The sequence below is a fragment of the Anarrhichthys ocellatus genome, unplaced genomic scaffold (genome assembly GCF_004355925.1).
Source record: "Anarrhichthys ocellatus isolate YVR2014 unplaced genomic scaffold, GSC_Weel_1.0 scaffold9, whole genome shotgun sequence".
NCBI lineage: Eukaryota > Metazoa > Chordata > Actinopteri > Perciformes > Anarhichadidae > Anarrhichthys > Anarrhichthys ocellatus.
Window position 1 is genome coordinate 8,278,052 of NW_022280039.1, and position 11,594 is coordinate 8,289,645.

At 41.3% G+C, this 11,594-nt stretch overlaps 1 protein-coding gene across 7 annotated transcripts in view; it reads right to left on the minus strand.

The window, feature by feature from the left end:
• citb (citron rho-interacting serine/threonine kinase b) overlaps positions 1 to 11,594 on the minus strand; it is a 37,336-nt gene that overhangs the window by 24,819 nt on the left and 923 nt on the right. For 3 of the 7 annotated variants that reach the window (XM_031848879.1, XM_031848880.1, XM_031848878.1), the window contains exons 2-7: positions 6,498 to 7,602; positions 5,530 to 5,649; positions 1,352 to 1,522; positions 1,123 to 1,176; positions 905 to 958; positions 70 to 210 (exon numbers count right to left, since the gene is read on the minus strand). In XM_031848879.1, coding sequence (XP_031704739.1) covers positions 70 to 210; positions 905 to 958; positions 1,123 to 1,176; positions 1,352 to 1,522; positions 5,530 to 5,649; positions 6,498 to 6,695 — 738 coding nt within the window. In that variant the 5' untranslated portion in view covers positions 6,696 to 7,602. Of the gene's footprint in view, positions 1 to 69; positions 211 to 904; positions 959 to 1,122; positions 1,177 to 1,351; positions 1,523 to 5,529; positions 5,650 to 6,497; positions 11,562 to 11,594 lie in introns of those variants that run through there. The other 4 variants (XM_031848881.1, XM_031848882.1, XM_031848883.1 and 1 more) reach the window with 4 other exon arrangements.

The window sequence follows — 11,594 nt, forward strand, 5'->3', positions numbered from 1 at the left end:
ATATCTGCTAAACTGTGTGTATGTGCACTACGTGCATGATAACAGGGGTGTGTGTGTGTGTGAGTGTACCTCAGTCTCACGTAGGCGTCTACGCAGGCTGTCACTGGAGTCTTCTTTGTGCTGTAGCCTCTCCAGATCTCGCTCCATGCGATCTTTGGCCACTCTCATACTCTGAAGGAGATCTGTAGCCTCAGCACTGGCCTTTAACGACTACATGTCAGAGGAAAAATATCACTCAAACAGCATGTGTTTGTACATGCTAGTAACACAAAGTCAAATGTAATAGAAGGTTTACAAAATCTCATGTCCAATTTCTGATGTAACATACCACTGTAGAATGATTATTAACAATTTAATTATCAATTAAGTCAACTTAAAAAAACAACAACATATGAACATGTACCAGTATAATAAGTGTGTACAATAATGCAATATATTGCTTGTATAAAATCAAACTACGCCGAGTTATTTTAAGAAAAAGTTGCATTATTATTTCGTAAACTAGTTTGCATTGAGTCAGAAGTAGATCCATTCCTAATATGGGCTCAGTCAGCCCTGAATATCAGCACCACAACCTCGTGTGGTCTTTGCAGGAAGGATGGCACTTTTAAATATTCATTTCTAGGAAAAGACAATTAAGACTAAATTATCTTTTGATTGCTGATAATTAAGCAGTAACTCTAGTTTTAAATAGACAGCTTAATAGTTCCCGGGCCAAAGACCAAATCTGACTGTAGACCACAGTTTAAGAGAGAGACAGAGAGAGAGAAAGAATGAGGTCAGGGAGGGTAAAGAAGACGTTAATGCACTCATCTGAAAGGGTAAAATGCTGTTACATCTCTTGCATTTGGGAGCACAGGCTCATATAAATTATGCATTAATCTTCCCAGCACAGCTATTCTACCTTGGCAAGCTTCTCTTGAAGATCCTGGATCTTGGTCTGCTGCTCAGCACTGGCCTAAAGAAGAAAAAATGTAGTCATTGTGATATGTAAAGACAGCAAGATATTCAAGCTTATCATCCTTTGTCAATGTCACTTGAACTTGTCAGTGTCCTTATCGAGACATATTTCGCCATCCTCACCAATGACAGAATCTAATTACAATGAAATGAACTTCCTACCTTCTCTATCTTGGTGATTGTCTCCTCTGTATCTGCTTTGCCTTGCTCTTTGACCTGTGAAGATAAAAGTAACTCTGAGATCCCTCCTGGTAATGATCATGGCAAGTCGACAGTAACGTAGAACATAATGACTACAGGCGAGTTAAATATGATTGTATCATATTGTGACATTGAGTTACACGTGATAACCTCTTTCTAAGCAAATGTCAGCATAATTAACGGTGTCGACCTTCTGCATCCTATGCTGGTAGTCCGCAGCCTTCCTCTTCAATTCCTCGCTGTTCTGCCGAGAATCTTTCAGCTCAGACTCGTACAGGTCGCTGCGGCGTCGGGCAGCAGACAGGTCCTCCTCCAGCTGTCGTATGGACACTCGCATCTCCTCCAGCTGGGCATGATATTCCTGCACAAAAAGAAAATACATAGAAACCCCGAAATAAGAGGAGAGAGGACAAAGAGGCCAGGAGAGGGAAGAGGAGAGGAGGGGAGGAGGATGAGAGGACTGGACAGGAGACGAGAAGAGAGGAGAGGAGCAATAGTTCCACACACACACAAAAGGAGCAATAACATTAAGAAAGGACATATCAAAGTAAATTCCACTTAGTAGAGCACATACCCCTGCCGAAAAGTACCTGGAATGGGACACAATCTTTTCAAATTCGGGCTACTTGTAAGCACTTCATTCATAATTAACATTGAACTTTTTCTTCAGCAGCCATTAAAAGTGCCCCTCTGCCAGTGCATCAAATTCAGAGAAAGTGACTTTTCGTCTTAAGTGAAAAATAACTTCTTCATCAGACCCAATGTTGTTTAACCTAAACTTGTTTGAAGAAAATGTTCTTGTTAGAAGCCACTGCATCATTTATGAGAACAAACTAATGCATAAGAGATGTATTTTAAATGTGCTGCTTGTACAGAAGCACTTTAAAACTCCACACGATGACGAGGTTCGATGGATGTAATTAAAAAGCTTGTATGAGAGCCATTATATGTCAAATATTTTCTCTCAGGGAGTACAGAGACACTCTAAAAATGGTATCAAGTATAACTGCACCAATATAAAAAGGCAATGAACAAAGAAAGGGAAGTGTAAAGAAAAAATGAATCAGTCAGAGTCACTTAAAGCACATGTCTGTTTAAGAGTATTTAGTCACAGCCCAACAGATCCAATTTCACCCTCCTCATCAGGCTGTCAGGGTAATCTGCATCCAAGAAACTGATGCTCAACCGACACAGATTAGGACAAGTCAACAACATCCGACATGATGAAAACAAAAACAGTTTAGCTGAAGTGAAACGGGAGGTTGAATAAATAACCGTGAATGAATCTCTTAAGTAAACTGTCTCCCATGTTGGCCTTCCTTATGAATGGGAACTGACTTCTGACGGTCAGGTCAGAAAAAACACAGATTATTTTGGTTGACAGCTCCCATCAATTAGAATTGAGTGGATCTCCTGGATACTAACTTTCATTTTCAGATGTTGGTAATTCTTCGGCAAAACAATGACTCAGAATAACGAAATTAAAGAAAGGAGAATTCAGCTTTCAATGAAGGTAAACCACTAAGGGCTTGTGGAGTGCTGAATCACGGTATCATTTTATTACAAAGAATCATTGGTACAACGAATGTTCTGTCCATGGTTCATTCAGGTTATCAGATTTACAGATTTAATACCTTCCAGAGATCTTATAAACAGTAATCATCTGTGTATCCACTGTCTTGGGGCTAATACAAACTATATTTAGGGACTGTTAAAGTGCTTTTACCTTCTAACCTTTTTGTGTTCAAACAGTGTAGTTTTCCATAGTTATTCTTTGTGAAATTGTCTCTTTGCATATATTTGCAGGTCTTATTAGCTTTGGCACAGATTGCATTTCTTTAAAAATGAATCCATCCCAAATCTCTCCTGTTTGTTGATCCAACACTGCAAGCTTTCTGCATGAAAATAATAAACACTGCAGTCATATGACAAGGCGTAGGAGACAGATGCTTTTCAAGATGAAATGCTGGATTTAGCTTTAGTAAATAAATAGCCAGTTGAGAGGCACCGATGGGAACACAGAGCCACATGATATGCATTAGCACAAACTAAAATTAAAATAGCAATATTGCTGAAGACAAGTATGCGACACCTGAACACCTCTTTCCCCAGATACCTCCTCCAGCTCCTCCCTAGGGATCCCCAAAGGCCTCACTATGCTTAAAATGAGCAGCAAGGCGGATAGTCTAACAGGGTCTGACACCCCTTTCGCACATTGAAACTTGGGGGGTCTGCATCTAACATTTTTTGTGTCTTTCCAAAAAAGACAATGTGACAATCATGCAGCAACTGGCCAGGTGTGTGGAGGTGACAAAGAAGACAGGACTTGACATTCTCAGTCGAGGTCTCATTTTTTCATTTTTCACACAACTATTTCCGTCAGTGCAACACCATCGAGGCATTCGAGGAGAGACTGTCTGAAAGTGTTCCTCCTTATCCCCATTTGAACAATTTATTGCATCAAGACAGTGAAGACATGCAGCCACAGAGGAGCGAGCTCAGGGCGGCAGTGGGAAGTATAGGCAGGCTTTTTGACCCAACCTACGAATGTAACCATTTGGAACAGGTATAAACACATTTGTCTTCAAACCGTAGTTTGTTTCAGGTATAACCTGTATAGGTTTTAGCCTTAAAACAATAGTCATATGAACTCATATGAATGTTGAAATTGAAGTTTTTGCTTGCTGTAATCATTCCTTCAGTGCATCCTGGCCATTAAAAGATCCCTTCATACTGTGATCACAGTGTAAGTCTAAATTAATAGTAAGAATGAAAAATAGAAAGTACCTGTTTCAATGTTCAAATGGGCGCCCAACTACACCTCTAAAGGGGGGCAGCAAGGGGGCTTCTGCCTGGACTACTTCATCTGGCTTCTCTTGCCAAGGAGCAAATCCAAAATCCTTTTAGATTGCATGCAACACCCTCCTTTTAATAAAGTATTGTATACATGTAATGCATAACTCCGACCCAATTTTTACTGAGTTAAGATCAATTGGGCTAGTAAATTGCGTTTTCTACATTGGAAAGTAAAGTGTGTGCGCAGTATATGTTATTAAATGCAGATTTTCTTCCTCACCATGAGGAGTTTATTAAGAGATGAATAAAAGTTCTCTTCGGGGACAGGGTGCATTCCTTTCACATAGATACATAATATAATTATTGAGGTATATTAGGTGATGTTCTGTTTCTTAAACAATGCGAGGCCCCAGCACCTCATCACGACAGCCTGCCCACTGCATCAGTGCTCTCAACACTCGTAGGTATATGGCTCTCATCACCATAGCAACCACTGCACAATGTATTCAGTGCTTGGTAACCGGCACTAGTGTAGGCTGAGAAAAACAGGTTGCTTTTCTATTACCTTTAAAAAAAAAAGAAAAAAGGAAAACGGTGCATAACGCCAGGAAGATGATTCTTCATCTTCTGTCCTAAACTGTCAATCTTGTGACAGCTTAATTCTCACAGTTGGCAACACTCGGTCATATGGTGCTGCCACACACGCAGACATACGTATACGTAGACACACGGGCACTCATACTCATACACACTCATCACATCTGATTTCAGTAATTACGGGTGTAGCTCCCCTGTCTCTTTCTCCATTATTAGCATTCCTGATTCCGGAGGGATTCACACCGAGTTGACCCAGCAGACGCAGTCTTTACACGTTATACAGACGACTACTGATTGTTTAATTAACTAGTGCACTCCTTTCTTCTTGCAAATAACTGAATAAACAATACATTTAAGTTAAAGTTCATTCATCAATGAATTGTAAAGTCAATCTTTCCCCTTCAAACTCCTCTGATATTTGAAATGTTCACAGCCACGTGATATACAAACCATTTTCAATGAAACACTGGCGATGACCTGCATCATTATGTTGTTGTAAAAAGGATTGGCAACAATCACAACAACAACTTACCTAACTAGGGTACTGTCATATGAGGCATTTATGAACATGTTGAGGTGTTATACTGACTGCACTCATGTGTCTGTCTAATCAACACTCGCACCCCACACACTCAGCCTCGGTGACTTGACCTGCTCCATCTGACTTTCATTATGAAATACTCCTAACCTGCTTCTTTACTAAAAGATCATTCTTTTGGCTTTTCTGCTTTATGCATTACATACAATCTAGTATCCCCGTCACTGCAGATAGTGAAGAAGTACTGAGTTCAAACCACTAAACGGAGATCATTTCATTTGTTTCAAGAATAGCACAATGAACAAAACTTGAATGAGATCTTAAGTGACTGATGTTAGATAGTTGATGAGGGATTTAAGTTTTGAGCGCACATTGTTAGGAGTAAATAGTATACATTTCAACCCACTGATTCAATGACACCCAAGATGCCGTCCTACCTGCTCTTTGATCTCTTGAAGCTTGTTGCTCTGCTCCCGGATGTCATGCAGGAGCTGCAGAGCTTTATCGTCCTCCTGTGACACCTCCATACGAGCCTGCTCCAAACTGCGCTTTAGACTCTGAAACCAAGACATACAAATGTTCAGTCGGTGGATCGTTTGTTGGGTACACCCAGCTAAAACTAAATGAAATGTAAAATGCAACATATAACTCTGCAATGACTATAATGAGAAGTTTTGGTTGAAATACTTCTAAATGGGTGTTGATTCTACTTTATGGTATTTTTGAGGTAAAGTGAAAAGTTTGATCCCAAAAAAAGGCACCGTTGCCTCAGCAACCTCAATCAAAACTGTCCGCTCTTCAGTTTTTCTAAAGTCTGTGGCAACTAAAAACTGTTCTATCTATTCCAGGTTTCCAAACAGAGGCATGCAGCCGAGTGAGAGAAGTGTGTGGCACTGTGAGTTGCACAAGACGGTAGCAGCCCTAAAACACCAGGTAACATTAGCGGTGTATAACATTTGCATTTTCTCATAGTTTCCCAAATGAGAAGCATGTGAGCGCTAATTAAACATTATTCTTTGGGATGCAATAAATTTACTTCTCAACCAGCATCTTTTTTGTTTTTTTATAAATCAACACCTTCCCCGCTGTATTGCATTTATCAACAAGCATCTTTTATCTATTTTAAGTTTAAAGTTTAGTGAAAGTTAACAAATCCTTTGCCTTTTGTAGGCCTAGTTAATTTTTAAGAAAACGAGATGTGATGTGCTTTTTTAGGCAACATCTCCCAGCACTACTATGCTTGTATGCACACAGACATGTAAAAAAAACACACACACACACACACACACACACACACACACACACACACACACAGACACAGACACACACACACACACACACATGCATATTTGGCACAGTACAACAGTCCATGTGTGTCCCCTGTAGTGGCTACAGGGCTACTCACAGTGCATTCTGTGATGTAGGTTGCCAGGTCCTGTTCCAGGATGGTCCTCTGGCTCTCTGAGGCCTTCAACTCTACATCCTTCTGCTGCAGCACCGACTCAAGATCAGACATCTTCCTCTGGACAAGTGAAATCTCCTGCTCAACCTGGAAACAAGAACGTAGCATGGACCGGACTTTTCTCTGACAGTTTAGTATCATTTAATGAATCTGGGGCCCATGGATGTAAGAAGGTAAATGTTTCTTTTTTCAGCGTTCCTTGACAGTGTAGCTTTAAGGATGTCGTAACATTGTACTTGTAATATTTGTTTGTGTGTGAGTGTGTGTGCAAGTGCATAAGACTGCAGTTATTTGGTGGCACATGTCATTGGTAGCGATTGATGATACAATTAGATGTGCCATTACAGCATTACAGGGCCTGAGGAGCATTGGAAACCAGGAAAACAGCATTGCTGGCAGCACAGCCACAGATACGCAGACACAGCACTTAGTATATGGTAGAACTAACACACAGTTAGTACGCAGACACAAGCTCACAACAACACGGCGCCCCAGCATGGGGCTGGAGCCAGTAACAGAAATGGTAACATTGTACTGGAATCCAACCTTCCTAAGAAACAAGATTTCCAATTTCCAACACATTTAAGAGACAGATGTTGTATAGCTATTAATAACATAGGTCAACGATGGGTTACAAGATAGATGGAAGTAACAAAGGACTGTATTCTCTAACTCTAAGCCTGTACAAATTAAACAGATCCATGCCACAAGGACGGCCCTATTTTCACAAAAAGTCAGAGAGTGATGTGGACTACTATAATAAGTAAACACACACACACACACACACACACACACACACACACACACACACACACACACACACACACACACACACACACACACACACACATTCCAGCTCAGCTACAGTGTAGAGGCAAACTGACAAACAAATGGCTGATTTTAGCTTGTTCTGCAAACAAACTCTTACCATGTGAAGAGTAATACCTGTAACATGTGTCCAGCAAGTCTGGCTGTTTTGTGTTTTTAATGAGGCTTTTCCAAAGGAGACAGTCTTATCTAGAGAGTTGATGGATGTGTAGTCACTAATCTGTAGGAGAGGAGAGCGTGGAGAGAGGATGGGAGATGGGGAACAGGGAGAGAAACATGATGGCAAACAGCCGTTATGCACAAGCTCTTGTGCAATCTGAAGGGCTCACTCAATGCTCTTATGTAAAACACTTACCTTTTATAATAATCATACTGTATAGATTAGACTTTTTCAAACAATTGGAATTTGAAACCAAGAAGAGAAATTAGCAATCAAGTACTGAATACTTATAGACTTGAAGACTTGTATACAGCAACGTGATCCCACAGATAACAAGCAGATACAATATATTGTTTACAGGAGATCCATACTGTGTTGACCAAATATGGACTCATATTGTAGCTGAACAGAGTCTATAAATAGCCTGCTTGTGTTCACACAACAGCCTCTTTTACCACCGCTGGATATATTTGGCAGCTTTTGTGATCAAGAGGTAGGCAGAAGAATGAGCGACAGAGGCAGAATGTCTATTAAAAGCAGAGGCTCACCACCCACTCCTCCCTACAGTAACACACTCAACTAACACAAGGATTCTAGTGGATTGCTTCGTGGTTTTACTTTTGCATGATTGTAAATTGTCATATATATTGTCTGTTGTAACATTGTCTGTTTCCGTTTTTTTTGACTGTGCTCTATTGCGTATTCTATCTGAACCATCACATTGCTGCCCGGAAGATCACATGCAGTAGCATTTGTGTCAAAAAAAACAAAGCTAAGCAGACATTGCAGATGAACAACGGATATTGCGAGTCTCTGGTGGTTGCTAATATTTGCCCAGAAATGTCACTGATGTAATCATTGTGCTTCAAGGGTCATTTGAGGGGTGAGTTGTTCAGTAACACAGCAGGCCACACAGAATGTGCCCAAGCTGCATCAGAATCCTGCTGCCTGGTACTTCAGTTTCATCAACATGACATGAGGCAGGAGCAGGCGGTTTGTCATGAGTGACGATGGCATGAGCAAAGTGTTAGCTGAGGTTAGTTTCCTCAAGCAACTGGCTGCTCTTCAGCCTGTAGGCACATTAATGGCTGTCTGGTTTAGAGGAGATGTGGAAATATCCTGTTTGTATTTGATGCTCTGAAACCAGGTGGCAAGGTAGTTGGAGTACGTATGGCGTCTGAGGAGCGGACCTTGATACGATCACCGCCCACAGCCGAACACTCAGCCGGACCTGCTGGACCAAACGCCACCAAAAGCGAAAGTCGACTGCCAAAGAAGAAGAAGGAGGAGAGCAGAGATGGAAGCTAAGCTAACCCGGCTAGGACCTAAGGCTATTCCATCACCCAGTCTGCTCCTGACTAATGTTCACTCACAGGAATATTCAGGCGAACCCAGCAACGGGAGGTCAGTGACTTTTTTGGCCACATCTTTACAGAGACCTGGCTCCATCAGGCCATCCCGGACCAAGCTGCAGGACAGAGCACAGGACCATGGCGGGACAAGAGGAGGCGGACTCTGTGTTTACATCAATGATGCTTGGTGCTCAAGCACAGTCAAAGTTGATGAACAATGTTTCCCTGATGTCAAATTTTTAATTTTAAGATGTAGGCCACATTCTCTGCCCAGAAAACTGTTTTGTTGTTACATTCCTCCTGACGCAAATTTAAAAATTCCGGAATGCACTACTGTTTTATGTTGTCTGTCATGTTTTTCTTGTGTAGCAAATGGGCTACAACTGTATTTTATTGTGCAACCCCATGTTGCATAATGACAATAAATTATAAATTATCCTTGAATCATTGAAATGGGTTTCACCTTGCTGGTGGGATCTCCTAAAAGATTTTCACGGAAGCATTTTTCCCCTGGTTAATGTTTCCTGGTTGCTCCTAAGAGCTCCAACCCCACTAATGAATCTCATCCATCTATATGTGCTGAGGCACAAACAACACTGCATGATTTAGTGTTGTATACTTAACAATGTGGACACTTTCCACAGCAGCCAGCCACTGGTGAAGTTGGTGGTAACATGGTGCCATCCTAGCATCAGAGGCACCAGATGGGACTCAGATCTGGCTGTCTTCCTCTCAGACTCAAGTGCTTGCTGACTGCCCATAATGAGCTGAGCTAACAGACCGTGCAGCTGGGCCCCTCCTCTGCAATAATTATCTCCCTGAAAGCAATTACGAATAACTATACTTTTAAAAGCTCATTACAACTACAGGAACGACAGTTTCACCACTGAGCTGGCCTGTGTGTGTTTGTTGAACATTTCCATATTGATGTTATTGAAATGTAACGTATGCATGTTTCATTCCAGGAAGCAATATAATTACCTGCAATCAGAAATGTTCCATGTTTAGGAGAGCTCATCAGCAACAGAACAGTAATATTTAGAGCAACACTGGCTTCCAAGTCAGTCGAGGAGCTCGTTTCTGTTGGTTGAATAATGTGTGCTGGTCTGTGAGTCAGAGTAGTTGAAGAGGAGGAGAGTGGAGAGAAGTTGCATCCCAGTCATGGTGTTGCTAAACATCTGTATGGGCTCTACATCTGTATGGGCTCTACATCTGTATGGGCTCTACATCTGTATGGGCTGTAGGCAGCAGTCAACCACAGACCTGTAGTGGCACAGATTCTTCTCTAAAAACGAGCTCACAGTCCTTTTACCATCTGCTCTAGTTTAATCTTTCATCCCATCCTCTCATGAGATATTTTGTGCCTATTGTCATGACAACAATAAATTAATAATACCTCAGTCATGCAAACATGGTTTTCCAGCAACTTGGTTTCCTGTTAACCACCACAGGCATTAAAGATTAGGGCCAATCCGTAAATGCAACCTCATCCAAAGAATCTGTGCTTGATTTTAAAGAGCTATACATTTTTGGGAGACACATTATAGGTATCGTGGAAAAAATTTAAATGGTTTAAAAAATGGTATTGGCAATCACACTCCTCTGCAGTTCACCAGTATTCAGTGGAATGTGTTACAATAGAAGGGGTGTTAACCTAAACTAAAGCCACAATTAGCCTTTAATCACTAATTGGTTGGTATTATTCCTCAACTCTCCAAAGACAATGCTGATGCACATAAATTGTCCTACATAACAGGGTGGGTTAAATATGGCACTAAAAACACTTTGGCCACCAAAGCAACAGACCTGCACCTGAATGCTCCGGCGCTGATGCATTGATAACCATCTGTAGTGGTCGTGCTGACGGAATATCACAATCTAAAGTGTGCTGAGCACTTGGGAAAGCACTTCAAAAACCCAGTCCATCATTATATCACAAATCCAAATGACAAAGAGGATCAGTGTGGGCTTCTAAAGGAGGCTTTTGGGAAAATGACACTTGAGGATATGGAGCAGTAGAGCTCTCTCTCTCTCTTTCATCACAACTCACATTAGCATTGACAGGTCTGCTCTGCAGAGAGTTCATTTCTTTTTGACTTTGCACAGGTGTCTCTCATTTCCTCTCTTCCATCTACCACCAATTTGTTCGGCCTCCACAAATAGGTAAACACAGATTAAAATAAACACCAACAGATCTCCTGCTGGCAAACCTTTAATTATATAATGAATACAGTCCTCATATTCTAAGCCACTTATAAAGCATGCACCTCGTCAAGCATGAATCACATTATCCATTCTGTGTACATATTATATACCATCATCTGTCCATGTATCTATCAGTCTCTCTGTCTCGCCCACAATCTCTTCATTAATATTCTGTCCCGTCAGTCATGTAATTTGTGATCCAACTGAATAGGCACCAGAAAGAAGCAGCAAGCTTCCTTCACCTCTCCTCCTCCCTTGGCAAAACCTGCTGTTACCATAGAGATACTTTCCTCCAACCACAGTCTTCATCTTGTCGTACTTTTTCCCAACCGACTTTGAATTTCCAGCTTTCTTTCTGTACTAGATTTCAACCTCAACCTCTACACCTTTGGAAAGTCCCTGCATAATAGACATTCAAAAAAAACTTTGTCTCAAAACTTCCTCAGTCTTGCTATAGATTAACCAGAGCTATTGGGGGGGGGGGGGGGGGGGGGG